The sequence below is a fragment of the Jaculus jaculus genome, chromosome 9 (genome assembly GCF_020740685.1).
Source record: "Jaculus jaculus isolate mJacJac1 chromosome 9, mJacJac1.mat.Y.cur, whole genome shotgun sequence".
Classification (NCBI taxonomy): domain Eukaryota; kingdom Metazoa; phylum Chordata; class Mammalia; order Rodentia; family Dipodidae; genus Jaculus; species Jaculus jaculus.
In genome coordinates this window covers 113,756,743-113,774,067 of record NC_059110.1, presented here as the reverse complement: position 1 = coordinate 113,774,067, position 17,325 = coordinate 113,756,743, and the positions used below count along the sequence as shown (strand labels likewise).

The window sequence follows — 17,325 nt, the reverse complement described above, 5'->3', positions numbered from 1 at the left end:
AGTCCACAGGGAAAGAGAATCCTGTGATTTTTTTTTTTCTTTTTTTAGAGCTAGAAAGGACTACAGCTACCCAGTCCAGACTTGTCACTAGAAAGCAGGCACGGAAAAGGGACCTGAAAGGCCTCAGGTCATATACCATGAGCAAAACGGAGGGCAGCTCCTGCTTTCAGCCGGACAAGCGGTGTTGTAGAAATTCTCTGGAAGGATCACTCCAGTGCCAGGATGAGTGAAAGGAGAAGGCTTTATTACCTGGGGGCCAAAGAGCTTGAGGCCGCCCTTCAAAGAAGCCCTGGCCCCGAGCTGAGATTTTATTTCCAGTTTGTAGTTTTCACGGCCAAGGGGAGGGGTAAGTGATCAAACAAGATGTGGCATTTTGCATATCAGTCACTTCTGTAGTCACCCTTACAATGAACCCCACTTTACTTTGTTTTAGCCTAAATTGTCTTTCCTTTGGGCCCTTTCTGGACAGTTCTTTCTTTGGGCTTTTCCCTGTGTGATGACAGAGATAAGTTTTAGCTCCTCAGCAGTTAACTTACAGCAACTCAGGGAATCAGCTCAACTTTTAGCTTTTCTTTTCTACCATAGTACGATCCCCCACAGCGGTCTCTCAAGACAGCCCGAGTTGGCCTTGCTGACTGAGGCTTCCTTCGGAAGGTTCTGGTTGTGAGGCAGGGAGTCCCTGAAGGGATGACTCACTGCCGGGGGACGCAGCTGCCACAAAGCTGCACGGACCAAGGCCCCACTGTCACGGTCCCCTCAGGCGCTAGGAACAAGAGCTGATTCCTGGCCACCCAGCCTGAGTCACTACTGATTCTGGTTGCTTTGTGTATTTTTCTCTCAGTCCCACGCCACCCCCCGCCCCCTGAGCCGGGTGGGAACTGTGAGCCAGCACATGGGAGAAGCGAGTCCACCCTGGGCTGAATAATCCAGTGTGAGGAGTTGGACTGGGTGGAGTGACGAAATCTGCAGGGGAACCTGGAGTCAGCAGTTGGAGGGCCCCGCCTTCCCCCGTGTATATAAGGGATGGTGGAGTCTGAGGCAGCCACAGCATCCTCTCCAGCCTCCCCGAGCAGCTCTCTCTCTTCTCTCTGCCCGCTCGCTCGCTCAACTCTCCCGGCACCATGACCACCTGCAGCCGCCAGTTCACCTCCTCCAGCTCCATGAAGGGCTCCTGTGGCCTTGGTGGCGGCTCCAGCCGCATCTCCTCTGTCCTGGCCGGAGGCTCCTGCCGAGCCCCCAGCACCTACGGGGGCCTGTCGGTCACCTCCTCCCGCTTCTCTTCCGGGGGAGCCTGTGGGATGGGGGGTGGCTACGGGGGCGGCTTCAGCAGCAGCAGCTTTGGCGGGGGCCTCGGCGGGGGCCTGGGTGTTGGCTTCGGTGGGGGATATGGTGGTGGCTTTGGTGGTGGAATCAGTGTTGGCTTTGGCGTTGGTGATGGTGGCATCCTCTCTGGCAATGAGAAGGTGACCATGCAGAACCTCAACGACCGGCTGGCCTCCTACCTGGACAAGGTGCGGGCCCTGGAGGAGGCCAACACCGACCTGGAGGTGAAGATTCGCGATTGGTACCAGAGGCAGCGGCCCAGTGAGATTAAGGACTACAGCCCCTACTTCAGGACCATCGAGGACCTGAGGAGCAAGGTGGGTGCTTGTGGAGGATGGAGTCTGGAGAGGGCCAGGGCTCTACTGGCCCATGGAAACATCTTTCCATTTTACAAAGAGACTGAGGAGCTTAGGTGGAGTGGCCAGGGTCACCTACAGAAGTGGTGGTGGCAGGTCCCCTTCTGAGCATCTCTGTCTTAGCTGAGGCGGAAACCCTGGCTCTTATTCCCTACGAGGGGTCTTTGCATCGGGATGGAGATGGTGGGAGACACAGTGTGTCTCTACAGGCTGAGAAGGCATCAATCAGCCTGCTTGGGGAAATATGGGACCTGACCTGCCAGCCAGGTGCCTTCCAGGTTCAGGAAGGCTCTTTTCATCCTCCTTCGCCCTGCTGCTGCAAGTAGCAGAGTCCTTGACTGATCAGGCGGTCTGTCCTTCCATCCTTACTCTAGATCATTGCGGCCACCATGGACAACGCTCAGCCCATCCTGCAGATTGACAATGCCAGGCTGGCAGCCGATGACTTCAGGACCAAGTGAGCACCCTGCATGCTGGGCTGAGGACAAAGGAGTAGGGCTGTCCACCCTGGACATCCAGCAGACCTTCGTCCTTGGGAGCTTTCAGAATGATACCTGACGCTCTGACCTCTGTCCTGACAGGTATGAGCATGAGCTGGCTCTGCGTCAGACCGTGGAGGCCGACATCAACGGCCTGCGCAGGGTGCTGGATGAGCTGACCCTGACCAGAGCTGACCTGGAGATGCAGATCGAAGGCCTGAAGGAGGAGCTGGCCTATTTGAAGAAGAACCATGAGGAGGTGAGACCGCTGCTGGCTCCGGGAAGAATGGAAGGTTGCCTTGCTCACTGATCTGACCACCTTCTTCTGTTCCTTCCCAGGAGATGCTGGCCCTGAGGGGTCAGACGGGTGGAGATGTCAGCGTGGAGATGAACGCAGCCCCTGGTGTGGACCTGAGCCGAGTCTTGAACGAGATGCGTGACCAGTACGAACAGATGGCGGAAAAGAACCGCAGAGATGTCGAGGCCTGGTTCCTGAGAAAGGTGGGGCTTGCATCCTCCACACACACTCCTGCAGGATTCCCAACCAGGGGGGCTCTCCAGAGGCTCACACCTTCTCTCTCCTGTCTCAGACCGAGGAGCTGAACAAAGAGGTGGCCTCTAACAGCGAACTGATCCAGAGCGGGCGCAGCGAGGTGACCGAACTCCGCAGAGTGTTCCAGGGCCTGGAGATCGAGCTGCAGTCCCAGCTCAGCATGGTACGAAGGATCTGGCCCTCCTGCTGCCCCAGGTCACCAGCAAGGGCCGCCATCCCCTCAACACTGCCACAACCTAGATCCACGTTTCTCAGGAATGAGACTGGAAGAAACATAGTCCCTATTATAGACATGGGGAGATTAAGTATCAGAATGTTGGGGAAAACAAAAAACAAAACACCTTTCCCCATGGTGTGCAGCTCTATCACCACCCTCACGTTGGGTCGAAATCCACGCACCTCTCAGGGCGCGTGACCAAAGACCCGTAGAGACAGATGTGAGCGTCTCCATTGACATTCTTCTCTCTCCTCCACTTATAGAAAGCGTCTCTGGAGAACAGCTTGGAGGAGACCAAAGGCCGCTACTGCGTGCAGCTGCAGCAGATCCAGGGGCTCATCTGCAGCGTGGAGGAGCAGCTGGCCCAGCTGCGCTGCGAGATGGAGCAGCAGAGCCACGAGTACCAGGTGCTGCTGGACGTGAAGACGCGGCTGGAGCAGGAGATCGCCACCTACCGCCGCCTGCTCGAGGGCGAGGACGCCCAGTGAGTGGCCCCCCACCCCCCGCCCCAGTCCTGCCTCGAGCACCTTCGGCCCCTGCGGCTCCCAGCACAGCTAATGTTCCCCTTCCTCCTCCACAGCATCTCCTCCTCACAGTCCGGCCAGTCCTATTCTTCCCACGAAGGTAAGACCTCCGGTGCTGTGCCCGGCCCGCCCCAACTCCACCCTGAGCCTCATCTCTTCCTATCTGGTAGACCCCAGAGTCCGTCTCACCTCCTCTCCTCTCTCTTTCAGTCTTCTCGTCATCCTCCCGCCAGCCCAGGCCCATCCTCAAGGAGCAGAGCTACAGCCAGAGCCAGAGTTCCAGAAACTGATCGGCCTCCCTCAGAGCGGCTCTCCCCCTGCACCCCACAGGCCTCGCTTCCTGGAGGCCCTGGGGCCAGGACCCTGTTCCCTTAGCGCAGCCCCCAGCTGTCTCCCCTGCCCTCCGCTGGTGATGGTCTAATAAAGCTGATTTTCTGGTTGATGCAAACCTGTGTGGTTTTCGTGTTTGAACTCACTGGAGGGGAGTTGAGGGGCCTCTGAGGAGGGCTTCTGGGCCCCCTATACCTCAAGAGGGACAAGAAACAGAACGTGTCTCACAGGAGCTTGTAGGGTCTTGGAGAGGTTCTCCATGTCATCAGGGGTGGATGAGGGGATAGAGGGAATGAAGGCCTTCACACGCGTGGACGGCCACAGTGCGGGGCTTTGAACAGGAGCGGACTCCTAAGGACCCTGTGGGGAGCTTGTGGTCAGGCCCATTTTTGGGTTGGCAACCCCTGGGTAAGGAAATTTGTGGAACTGAATAACAACACACAGTTAAGAAGCGGCATTTGAAGTTCCAACACACTTGTGCTGCTTGGCTGCAGTCTGTGCCTCTTATTTGTTTTTAAATTTATTTCTGAGAGAGAGAGAGAGAGAGAGAGAGAGAGAGAGAGAGAGAGAGAGAGAGGGAGAGAGGGAGAGAGAGGGAACGGACATGCCAGAGCCTTCTTCCATGGCAAAGAAACTCCATATACCTTCACCACTTTGTGCATCTGGCTTTATGTGGGTACCAGGGAATCAATCCTGGGCTGTCAGACTTTGCAAAAGTGCCTTTAACAGCGGAACCATCTCTCCAGCAGCCACACCTCCCGCTCCCCCCGTCCCCCCCCCCCCCCCGTCCACACCTTTCTGTAAGTACCACTCTACCTGCTCAGGTATTTTACTCTGAATTCTAGCCTTACCTTCCGGCTTCTGCACACGAGTGATTTTGGTGTTGAAGGAAAGCAGAGCCTCGGCGTGGGGGCCATGTTCAGAAGTGAACCTTCCTTCTCCCGCTCTGCTCTTTCTCTTCCTTGGCATGCCAGTGAGTCTCCTGGGTAACATCTGCTACTCATGTCCTCCTCCTCAGCCTCACAGCTGCCACCACCACATCAGGAGCTTTTCCTTGTCTGCCAGGAACTGGGCACAGTCTGCTCCCTGGTGCCTCTTTCCATCAATCCTTTCCATTCCCAATTTCTACCAGATGATCTTTCTTCTAAGAATGTGGTCAAGATCAGGTTCAAGGATGAGATCAGAACTCTGCTTAGCAGTCTGTGATGGTTCCCTTTCCCCCTAGCGCTCAGCCTTCCCGGGGCTGTGCGCATGAGTCAACCCGTCCTGACTAATTGCACGGCCCGCACCTCTCAGGCGCCACTCTTTCTACCTGGATGCCTTCCATAGTTTAAAAGCAAAAAGCAAAGACATGTATGTATAGTATCATAATAGGTGTGTGTGTAGAAGAGCCATTCCCAAGCTGAATCCTACTCCTCCTTTCCTCCTCTTACTTTCAACATCAGCTGTTTCCGTTGTTATTTATTCCTTTTCTTTTTCTTTCTCTCCCCTTCCAATTTTCCTTCCTTCCTTCGTTCTTTCCTTCCTTTCTCCCTCCCTCCTTCTTTGCTTTCCCTCTCTTCCTCCCTTTCCACATGTACAGGTGTGCACATGGAGTCAGAACAACCTCAGGCCTTACCTTCAAGAATGCCATAGAGAGCGGGAGAGAGAATGGGCGTGACAGGGCCTCTAGCCACTGTAAATGAACTCCAGACACATGTGCCACAATGTGCATCTAGCTTACGTGGGACCTGGAGAATTGAAACTGGGTCCTTAGGCTTTGCAGGCATGTACCTTAACCACTAAGCCATCTCTCCAGCCCTCAACTCCAGTTTTTAAAATCCTTTGAGGGGATTTAGTTCTCTTATATGCTATTGCCCTTTCCCATATTCTCTTTAATCTCTTTCTTCCTGTTTCCTAGATAAGTGTTTACATTGCTATGACTACACATTCATAGTCAAACCATGTTTTGTAGGATATTAAAGTTCCTTGGAATAAACACCTCTTTTTCAATATGCTTAGGTTTTCTATGAACCTGCTGTCCATTTGTTCCCTGACTCGCTGTTGGGAGTATGCATCCTTTTTAGGTGTCAACATCCTGGCCTTCCTGCTCATGATTTCCCTCTTGGAGTCTTTGGTCCTCCTGCTCCAGTCTCCTCCGAGGGCTCTGCACTCTGGGCTCCTTCTCAGTGATCCACTATCTTTTGCATTTCATGTACTTCTCCCATGTCTCCCTCTCCCTCTCCTTTTCCCCTTTCCTCTCCCTTGCTTTCATTATAGGAAAGCATATCCTTCAGGGGTTTCCCAGCTAAGGTTTCACAGGGCTTAACTTGCATGCATAGGAAGATTTTCATGTCCTAAAAGCTCTTCGGCCTAAGTTCACTCTTGAGGCATATAGTTTGATTGGGTATAAAATTCTAGGTTGGTAATTTTTTTTTTTTTTGAGGTAGGGTCTCACTCTAGCTCAGGCTGACCTGGAATTCACTATGTAGTCTCAGGGAGGCCTCGAACTCATGGTGATCCTCCTACCTCTGCCTCCCAAGTGCTGGGATGAAAGGTGTGTGCCACCACACCCGGCTTTTTTGTTTGTTTGTTTTTTGAAGTAGGGTCTCACTTCTGGCCCAGGCTGACCTGGAACTCACTATGGAGTCTCAGGGTGGCCTCAAACTCATGGCGATACACCTACCTCTGCCTCCCGAGTGCTGGGATTAAAGGCGTGTGCCACCACACCGGCTTTTTTTTTTTTTTCCAAGGTAGGGTTTAACTCTAGTTCAGGCTGACCTTAATTAAAATCACTATGTAGTCTCAGACTGGCTTTGAACTCATGGTGATCCACCTACCTCTGCCTCCCAAGTGCTGGAACTAAAGGCATGCACCACCACGCCCCACTGTTGGACATTATTTTCTCTCTCAGTGTCTGAGGGTAATATCTCACTGTGTGTTGGTGCCTGGTGCTGCTTCTAAATACTCTTATGTTGTTTTGTTGTATTTTCCTATTGCTGCTCTCTTCACTGGAAGCCCTGAAGTTCTCCCCTTTCTCTCCTGCGGCCTAGAAGATCATGTGTTGTCCTGGTGCAGATGCCTCTTCTTGCTTTGGATTAGACACTTGTACAAATTTGTAGCATGGAAATTCAAGTTCTGGAAAATTATTTTATAACTTTCCTTTCTTTCTTTCCTTCTTCCTTCCTTCCTTCCTTTCTTTCTTTTCTTTTTTTGAGGTAGAGTCTCACTCTAGCCCAGGCTGACCTAGAATTTGCTATGTAGTCTCAGGGTGGCCTTGAACTCACAGTGATCCTCCTACTTCTGCCTCCTGAGCGCTGGGATTAAAGGCGCGCGCCACCACAGCCTTCTGTTGTCTTTAGCTCAAAATGGGATGTTTTAACTCTTTGAGTCTTTGCCATGACTTGGACAAGTCCTCTATTTCTGCTATTGTCTCCATTTCCTCTGGGTGTCTCTGCTCCCAATTATGTTGGCTCCATTTGCATACCAAAGGCACTCCTCAAATGTCTGCTGGCCCTTGGCAGTCGTTCACATTTAAGACCAAGATGCAAGGGAACTGATTTGAGAACATGAGTGTGCAGCACAGGGGTTGTCCTCGGGAAGATCTCACCATGGCGTCCTCTGGTGGAGAATAACCAGCCCCTGATGTCAGTGTCCGCAGGCCTTTCCCCTTTGAGGGATCTTTTTCGGAAAGGATGCTTCTGCTTTCGTGTCTGGGTTCTGAAAACTATCAGCTGTTTGGAAGCTCCGTGGAGGCAGAGAGCTGGGAGTGCCTTAGTCTTACTTTGTGACTTGCTGACTGATGACTTCAGTGTGTTTACCCCGTTGCTGGGCCTGACTAGTGTCTGTGCTTCATTCAGAGTCCTTGACGGAGTAAACCTCTGGCTTCTCCCAGGCGAAAGGAGGAGTGCTTGGAGGATGGAGTCACTATGGAGGCTTCATTCTTGCTTATTTTTATTCTTTTTTGGGGGGTGGGGTCTCTCTAGTTCAGGCTGACTTGGAATTCACTATGTAGTTTCAGGGTGGCCTCAAACTCATGGCGATCCACCTACTTCTGCCTCCCAAGTGCTGGGATTAAAGGCATGTGCCACCACGCCAGGCTCTTTTATCTATTTATTTATTTTTAGGGCAAGTTCTCACTCTAGCCTAGGCTGGCCTCAAACTCATAGCAATCCTCTTACCCCATCCTCCTGAATGCTGGGACTGTGGGTGTGAACCACTACACCTGGCTATGGCTTCCTCACTTCTGATAAAGTCTTCTAACCCATCCTTCTATCTGTTTGTGTCAGGGTCTGACCACATATCTCGGGCTGGCCTCCAACTTGTGATCCTCCTGCCTCAGCCTCCTGGGCACAGGGATATTACAAGTGTGCACCATCACACTTAGCTGCCATCTTCTTGTTTCTAGATCGCCCACTCTCTATGTTCAGAGGCGCCTCATGTCTCCTATGCCAGTGATTTTCTGGGGTTTTGATGTGTGTGCGATCCGCTTGGCTCTTGCCTCTGCACCTATAAGCACTGAGTTTGCTTTGTGTCTTTCAGGTCCTCACATTTCACTGTTCCTGATTTTCTTGAATTTTGTTCATAAGGATTTTATGCACTTACACATTCTGTTACTGGTGATCCGAAGGTGCGATGAAACTACACACACACACACACACACACACACATATATTTTTAATCTGAAGTTTCTGCTTTATCCTTCAGGGTTGCTGAGCATGATTCATTATTTTATAATGAATAACCATTGTTAATTGTTCAGCAAATATGTCTCCCTTTTTATGGTCACCAACCTTGTCTTCCAGATTACAGGGTGAACCTATGACTCAGAATGAGAGCATCAAACTCTAGTACCCAAAGATAACTACTGGCAGCATAAATACAAAAATACTTATGTCTATTATACTTACTGCAATCAATTTAAATTTTTATTTTATTTTAGTTTTTCGAGGTAGGGTCTCACCCTAGCCCGGGCTGACCTGGAATTCACTCTGTAGTCTCAGGGTGGCCTCGAACTCACAGTGATCCTCCTATCTCTGCCTCCCGAGTGCCGGGATTAAAGGTGTGTGCCACCATGCCCGGCTTGCATTCAATTTTTTTTGTGTGTTCCTGGGATTGAAGCTGGGGGCTTCACACATGCCAACCAACTACTTTACCGCTGAGACCCATTCTCAGTCTCAATTTTTATCAATATTATGAAAGAAGTGCTTTTCTGTATTATTAAAACTGTTTTACATTTCGGTGTCCTTCCCACTGTTTGTTGTTGCTGGTGCCATAGGAAATACCATAGCAGCAAACATTTTCCTGCATGACATTTTTTATCAATATTTTGGATTATTCCCTTAGGCTAGATTCTCAGAAGTGTAGTTATTAAATCGGTAGATATGAATGTTTCAAGGTCCTTGGTTTGCAATGCCAAACTGACTTAAGGAGACACTATGCCAACTTGTGTATATGCCAGTAGGCAATGGGACTGACTCTTTCACAATGTGCTCCTCAGGTTTGTGTGTTAGTTTTCTAGCACTTCTTTTGCGAAGTCATCCATCCCTTTTAGAGCTGATGTTGTGAAAGGACCCTTATGCAGAGACACGGTCTTGGGCTATAAAACAACTCCCGGGCTTGTGCACTTGATCATGAGCTGTTCGGGAGTGAGCTGTCGGCACACAGGAAGTGGATCATGCCACCTGGGTGTGGTCATCATCTTAGACAGTGTACCTCCACTCAGCGAGCCCGTGAGAAGCTCCATGAGAAAGCAGCTCTTTGATAGATGTAGAAAATGAGCTCTGTAGTAGTCAGTTTTGCAATATTGTAATGAAATACTTGAGGCTGGGTAACTTTATACAAAGGTTTGTTTCAGGGTTGAGGAGGTGGCTCAGTGGTTAAAAGCGCTTGCTTGCAAAGCCTGCTGGCCCAGGTTTGATTCCAGTTGGGCACACGTGTGCACACACACACACACACACATGTGAAAGTAAATAAAATGAACAATAAAAAGGGTTATATTGGCTTATGGTTTTGGAGATTAAAAGCCCACAAGTGGGTCAATCCCATTGGTTCAGTCTGCTGATGGCTTTCTTGTAGGCTGTCTCAAAGTGGCCCAGACCCTCGCTTGACACAAGGCAAGGGTGTGTGTTTTTATGTCTTCTCTCTTTATGTATGTATGTATGTATGTATGTATGTATGTATGTATGTATGTATGTGTGTATACACACACACACACACACACACACACACACACACACACACACACACATATTCCCACAAGAATTCATTTATGACCTTAATCACTTTTCAACAGATCTGACCACCTCTAAACACTGTAGCTGGGTTAAGTTGTACCCTCTAAATATCATTAATACATGACTATAGGAGTTGATTGCCTGAATTTCTTTCTTTCTTTCTTTTTCTTTTCTTTTCTTTTTTTTGTTTTTGGTGTTTTGAGGTAGGGTCTCACTCTAGCCCAGGCTGACCTGGAATTCACTCTGTAGTCTCAGGGTGGCCTTGAACTCATGGCAATCCTCCTACTTCTGCCTCCTGAGTGCTGGGATTAAAGGCATGCACCACCACACCTGGCTAAATGTCTTCTTCTTCTTCTTTTTTTTTTTTTGTTGTTCTGTTTTTGTTTTTCGAGGTAGGGTCTCACTCTGGCTCAGACTGACCTGGAATTCACTATGTAGTCTCAGGGTGGCCTCGAACTCACGGAGATTCTCCTACCTCTGCCTCCCAAGTGCTGGGATTAAAGGCATGTGCCACCACGCCCCGCTTTAAATTTTTTCTTTTTAAAATTTTTTAATATTTATTTTTATTTATTTATTAAAGAGAGAGAGAGAGTCACACACACACACAAGGAGAGAGATAATGGGTGTGCCAGGGCATTTAGCCACTGCAAACAAACTCCACAGGCATGCACCCTCTTGTGCTTCTGGCTTACGTGGGACCTGAAGAATTGAACCTGGGTTCTTAGGCTTTTCAGGCAAGCACCTTAACGGCTAAGCCATCTCTCCAGCCCCCTGCCTGAATTTCTATGGGAGAGAAGTGGCAAAGGCCATAACATGGTCTAAAGTAATTAAAGAAAAAAAAAGGATAGAAACCTTTTTGGGGTCTGACAGCAAGTTAGATACTTTGAAGAGCAGGAATGATGTTTCTCTTCTCCAAAGCAGTTTTGTGTCTTGTGGACACAAAACATTTACCTTTTGTTATTTATTTATTTATTTATGTGTATATTTGTAGTGTGTGTGTGTGTGTGTGTATGTGTGTGTGCCACTCAGGGTCTCTTTCTGCTGCAAATGAATGGCCATCTGACTTTTCATAGGTGGGTAGGGTATTGAACCTGGGCACTGAGTGATCTTCCCAGCCTCACATCTACTTTTTTTTTTTTAATTTTAAAAATTTTTATTTATTTAATTGAGAGTGACAGACACAGAGAAAAAGACAGATAGAGGGAGAGAGAGGGAATGGGCGCGCCAGGGCTTCCAGCCTCTGCAAACGAACTCCAGACGCGTGCGCCCCCTTGTGCATCTGGCTAATGTGGGACCTAGGGAACCGAGCCTCGAACCGGGGTCCTTAGGCTTCACAGGCAAGCGCTTAACCGCTAAGCCACCTCTCCAGCCCTACTTTTTTCTTTTAAAAAATTGTATTTTTATTTATTTGAGAGAGAAAGAGGGAGGGAGGGAGGGAGGGAGGGAGGGAGAGAGAGAGAGAGAGAGAGGGAGAGAGAGAGAGAATGGCACATCAGGGCCTCCAACTGTTGCAAATGGACTCCAGACACATGGGTCACCTTGTGCATCTGGCTTACTGGGGTCTTGGGCGATCGAACCTTAGTCCTTTGGCTTTGCAGGCAAGTGCCTTAACTGCTAAGCCATCTCTCCAGCCCCACTTTTTAAAGAAGGACAATATGAAGGCAAGAATGTGGGAATCTGGTCTTCCTTCTGGAAAGGCTTACTACCCCTTAGAATTCTCAAGCTAAGATCCAAGTCCTAAACCAGAGTGTCTTTCCTACTTCCTAAGATCCTAGGTCCAGGAAGCAGTGTAACTCAGTGTGCCTGGCACTCGCCTGTTTTTGAACACACCCTTGGCTTCCTTCTGTTTGAGTTAGTGTCAAAGTTTGTGAAATACTGTTTTAGATAATTGCACAAAGTGCTAGTCATTGACTAGCTTCAGAGTTAATGACAACCCCATAAAGTGCATCTGCTGATGTGAATGAATTAGTGGTGAGCCTGTAAGGTTTTGCTTTCTTTGGGTCCTTTGTTTTCAAGAGCTATAAAAAGCTCCTGGTGTCTGAGATAAGCAGTTTCTTATGCTAGACCTCTCACTGATGGGGCTTGTTTAAAACCTGCCTGGCTCCCTGAAAGAGGAACACAGATGAAGCTTGTTTTGCTCCTCCACAGCAACCCTCCGTCAGTACCCAACGCAGGGCTGCTCAGCGCTCAGTGATCACTGGTGGGGCCAAGCCACCGGGCCTTGTCTGAGAAGTCTATTCTTTCAGGCTTCTGTAGAACTATTTTTGTGAAAAATATATTTTATTTATTTATGAGAGAGAGAGAGAAAGAGAGAGGAAGAGAAGAGAATGCCAGGGCCTCCAGCCGCTGCAAATGAACTCCAGATGCCATGCGCCCCTTTGTGCATCTGGCTTACATGGGTCCTGGAGAGTTGAACTGGGATCATTTGGCTTTGCAGGCAAACGCCTTAACTGCTAAGCCATTCTCCAGCCCCCTTCTGTGGAACTTTCTTAGAGGAGTTTATGGAGGCCTCCACTGGGAGGTATTGGCACTATAGATGAGAAAATAAATACCTTTCTGAGCTCTGGGAGGATGGAGCCCAGAGACTCTTTGTGTGTGTGTGTGTGTGTGTGTGTGTGCGCGCGCGCGTGTATGTGCGTGGTTTTTCAAGGTAGGGTTACGCTGTAGCTCAGGCTGACCTAGAATTCACTATGTAGTCTTAGGGTGGCCTGGAACTCATGGTGATCCTCCGACCTCGAGGTCCTGAGTGCTGGGATTAAAGGCGTGCGCCTCCACGCCCTCTATACTTTTTGCTCTACCCGCTGAGCCGTCGCTCCAGTCCCGGCGCTCTTTCTGCTTCCTCCGCTTCACACAGGATCCTTCTTCCTCCTTCACTGTACAATTGCTACACAGACAGCAGATATGTTTTTTCCTTTCCAGCTTTCCCCCTTCCATGTGAATAATGTGAGTATATGAAAGATACAGAAAACAAGCCAAGATTCAATCCCCCAACCTCCCACATAACTCCAGACGCAAAAAACTGGCACGGTTTCTAATGTTTATTTGCAGTGGCAAGAGATCCTGACATGTTCACACACACATGTGCATAAATAAACAAATAAATAAAATAAACCATCAGGGGCTGGAGAGATGGCTTAGCGGTTAAGCGCTTGCCTGTGAAGCCTAAGGACCCCGGTTCGAGGCTCGGTTCCCCAGGTCCCACGTTAGCCAGATGCACAAGGGGGCGCACGCATCTGGAGTTCGTTTGCAGAGGCTGGAAGCCCTAGTGCGCCCATTCTCTCTCCCTCTATCTGTCTTTCTCTCTGTGTCTGTTGCTCTCAAATAAATAAATAAATAAATAAATAAATAAATAAATAAATAAATAAATAAAAATAAACCATCAGTATGCGAGGACACATGAGTGGGTACTATGGCATCCTGGTAGTTCTAGTTACGAGGAGGATGAGGCAGGAGGATCATTTGAGCCCACAAGTTCACCTGGGAGACCTCTCAAAACAAACACACAGGAAATGCTAACAAAAAGGCATGCACCAAGGATATTGACTGCTGCCTTATTTGTAGAGACAGAGACTGGAAAATTAAAATTTCTGCTAGGCGTGGATGGGTTGTATAAATAATGACTCACCCATAATGTGGAGTACTAAGCAGCCAGCACGGTGGATACATTGGACCTACGTCAGATGATAAGGAGGGATTCCTCTAGGCATGTGAAGAGAGAGACAGAGAAAGAGAGAGGGAGAGAGAGGGAGAGAGAGAGGGGGGGGAGAGAGAGAGAGGCGCATGTTGCAGTGCTGTTGTTTTGCCCATGTGAAATAACCAGCCCGTCTTTCCTTACTGTAAATGTATGTGGCACGTGTATGATTATACCAGTAACAGGATCATGAAGGACTCGTAAGAAGCTGTTAACAGATCACTGTGGGGTGTGAGGTGGGTGAGAGTGAAAGGGGCCAGGAGAGGGGATGAAGGAAGTCAACAAAAACAGAAAAGGGGAAAAAAGTGAACATATTTTTTTCTACATATGCATAAAATTGTGTATATGTGTATATAAATAAATAAATAAATTAAATGGGGCCAGGGGAGTTCTGTGGTGAGGCCAGAGTGCACAAGACCCTGGAGGCTCCATGTCCAGCATTACACACATAAAAAAAAAAGAAAGGAAGGAAGGAAGAAAAAAGAAAGAAAAAATTAAATACCAAAGAATCAATTTGTTAAGCCAGGTTGCACATACCGGTAGTCCCAGAACTTTGCAGGTGGAGGCAGGAAGAACAGAAGTAAATTCAAGGTTATCCTCACAACATACTGTGCAAAAATATCAGTTAATCAACTTGTTAAATATCACATCAATTTTCTAATTAAAAAATAGATTGCTGGACTGGAGAGATGGCTTAGCCGTTAAATCTTAGGACCCGGGTTTGATTCCCCAGTACCCACATAAGCCAGGTGCGCAAGGTGGCTCTTGTGTCTGGAGTTCCTTTGCAGTGGCTGGAGGCCCTCATGCACCCATTCTCTCTCTCAAATAAATAAATATATTTTTTTAATTTTAGGGAAAAAGAGAGAGAGAGAGGGAGGGAGGGAGGGAATTGGCATGCCAGGGCCTCAACTGCTGCAATTGAACTCCAGCCACTTGTGCCACCTAGTGGGCACGTGCAACCTTGAGCTTGCCTCACCTTTGCATGTCTGACTTTCATGGGATCTGGAGAGTTGAACACCAGTCCTTAGGCTTCGCAGGCAAGCATCTTAATTATTAAGCCATCTCTCCGCCCAAATAAAATATTTTTTTTAAAAAAAATATTGTTATTGGGTGTGGTGGCACACACCTTTAATTCCAGCACTTGGGAAGCTCAGGTAGGAGGATTACTAAGAGTTCATAGCCAGCCTGGACTGCAGAGTGAGTTCCAGGTCAGCCTGCAGTAGAGAGAGAGAGACCCTTTAAAAAAAGGTTGGAGAGATGGCTTAGCAGTTAAGGTGCTTGCCTGTGAAGCCTAAGGACCCAGGTTCAATTCCCTAGTACCCATGTAAGCCAGATGCACAAGCTGGCACATGCATCTGGATTTGTTTGCAGTGGCTAGAGGCCCTGACACACTCATTCTCTCTCTGTCAGCCTCTTTTGCTCTTTTTCCCTCTCTCTCTCTCTCTCTCCAATAAATAAATAAATAAATAGGGATTGGGGAGATGGATCAGTGATTAAAGGCACTTGCTTGCATAGTCTACTGCTTAGGTTCAATCCTACAGCTATCCGTGTAAATCCAGATGGGCATTTGTTTGTAGCAGCAAAAGTCTCTGGCACATGTGTGTGTATGCATACACACACACACACAAATAAAATTAAAAAATAGATTGTAAGGCAGAGTCTGTAAGCCAAGCACTAGGGAGGCAGAGGTAGGAAGATCTTGAATTCAAGGCCAATTTAGGATCTACATTGTGAGACCCTGGAAACTCCTCCCTCCCCCAAACCAATCCACCAACCAAAATAAACTATTAAACTATTCAAAATAAACTATTAAAACAAACAACAAAAAAACCCAAAACCAAAACGAACAAACAAACAAACAAACAACAACAACAAAAAACCAGAACCCAAGCCACGTGGTTAAATTCCCTGTTTTGGCTTGCCTACTTTAATATACTTTGTGCTCAGAATGATGATCAAAAATGGAAAATCAGGGGGCTGGAGAAATGGCTCAGTGGTTAATGTGCTTGCCTGCAAAGCCTAAGGACCCAGGTTTGATTCCCCAGTACCCATGTGAAGCCAGATGCACATGGTGGTGCATGCACCTGGAGTTCAATTGCAGTGGCTCGAGGCCCTGGCTTCTCCTCCTTCTCCTCTCTCTCTCTCTGCCTCTTTCTCTTCTTAAATAAATAAATAAATAAATACCAGAAAGTCCAACTGCAGTGGGAGCGCAGGCCTGGAGGAAGGCAGCGTGGAGCAGTGGGAGCGGCCGGAGACCATCCTGGGGTTGGCCTGTGAGTGTGACTGGGGCCAGTCTGGCATCTCTCTGGTTCTGTTTCCTCACTGGCACACCGCAGGTCTTAGCACCTGAAGCCGTTCACGTGAGGGTTCAAGGTGGCAATGAGCGGACAAGGCACACGGTTTGTTTCAGTTTCCAAATTGGCCCAGTCCGTTATTGCCTCATTTGATTCTTGCCACAGACAGTCAGCTGTGTCCTGCCTCCTGAGGCGGAGCTGGAGCCAATGCCTCCTCTCTGCTCTCTGCCAAGCCTCCTTTGCCAACTCCATGAGACTGACTCAGTGTCCCATTTTATTTTTATGTGAAAAAAAAAAAACACCAAAAGTGAGGCTCAAGGAGGCTGGGCAACTTACTCTAGGGAGCATGACTGGGAGATGGAGTGTCAGAAAGGTTCACAGGTGATCAGACCTCTGGATTCATTACGTGATGGGATCGGGCTTGCTCCAGCCCCAGCCTGGCGAGGCCAGCCCACGTCCGCTTGAGACCGCTCCTGGCCAGGTCCTGCGCTGGGCTCAGGGTGGGGCTGTGGTGAGAAACTCAGGAGCCACCCTGGCCTCGGTGAAGCACTTCCTCATGGCATGCCACCTCGCGGGGAGGGCGCTCTTTGCCCTCTTCAACCTCGAGCAGCTGGGGGTGGACAGTGGGCGGCGCCCATGGTGGCAGAACTCTTTCTCGACAGGCTGGCTTGGGCTCATGTCTCCCCTTTCCCCTTCCGCCTCTGGGCGAAGTTGTGGGGGGCTGGGCACTGCAACCTACAAAGGCCTCAATAGTGGCTACTGTCTGCCCTGTCTGCTAACGTTGCCTAGAGAAGACTTGAACTTTACTTGGCTGGGGGTGGGGGGTGGGGGATGGGGAACAAACCTCCTGGGAGCAGACCTGTGTGGGCTGGATCCCATCCTTCCACCTGCCTCTGATGAGAGAGAAGAGACCAGGCCAGTTCTTAGTCATGGTAAGCCCTTGCATGGCATAGGTAACCTTTTGGAACTCAGCCCTAAGAGGGTAGCTTTACCTTTAAGAATCCACAGGGGCAGCTGGAGAGAATGGCTTAGTGGTTAAGCACTTGCCTGTGAAGCCGAAGGAACCTGGTTCCAGGCTCGATTCCCCAGGATCCGCGTCAGCCAGATGCACAAGGGGGCGCTCGCGTCTGGAGTTCCTTTGCAGTGGCTGGAGGCCCTGGAGCGCCCATTCTCTATCTGCCTCTTTCTCTCTCTGTCTGTCGTTCTCAAATAAATAAATTAATAAAAATAACAACATTTTTTTCTTTTTTTAAGAATCCCCAGGGGAGACCTGCTTCAGCTGGCTTTGCTCCGTCCACCAAAAGACTGGATGCACAGGTGTGCGTTTCGTACTTCTCCCTCCC

General features: G+C 49.1%; 1 protein-coding gene across 3 annotated transcripts; it reads left to right on the top strand.

The window, feature by feature from the left end:
- Positions 1–1,121: 1,121 nt before the first annotated feature.
- Positions 1,122–3,742, top strand: Krt16 (keratin 16). Of its 3 annotated transcripts, none has more exons than XM_004655397.2 (8): positions 1,122–1,640; positions 2,054–2,136; positions 2,261–2,417; positions 2,498–2,659; positions 2,749–2,874; positions 3,192–3,412; positions 3,509–3,552; positions 3,663–3,742. In XM_004655397.2, exons 1-8 carry the CDS (start codon positions 1,122–1,124, stop codon positions 3,740–3,742), a joined length of 1,392 nt encoding a protein of 463 aa, XP_004655454.2. The 3 variants fall into 3 exon arrangements, with proteins under 3 accessions (XP_004655454.2, XP_004655453.2, XP_004655455.2); XM_004655396.2 differs by having other exon boundaries at positions 3,509–3,564; XM_004655398.2 differs by lacking the exons at positions 3,509–3,552; positions 3,663–3,742 and having other exon boundaries at positions 1,122–1,335; positions 1,438–1,640; positions 3,192–3,416.
- The last annotated feature ends 13,583 nt before the right edge of the window (positions 3,743–17,325 follow it).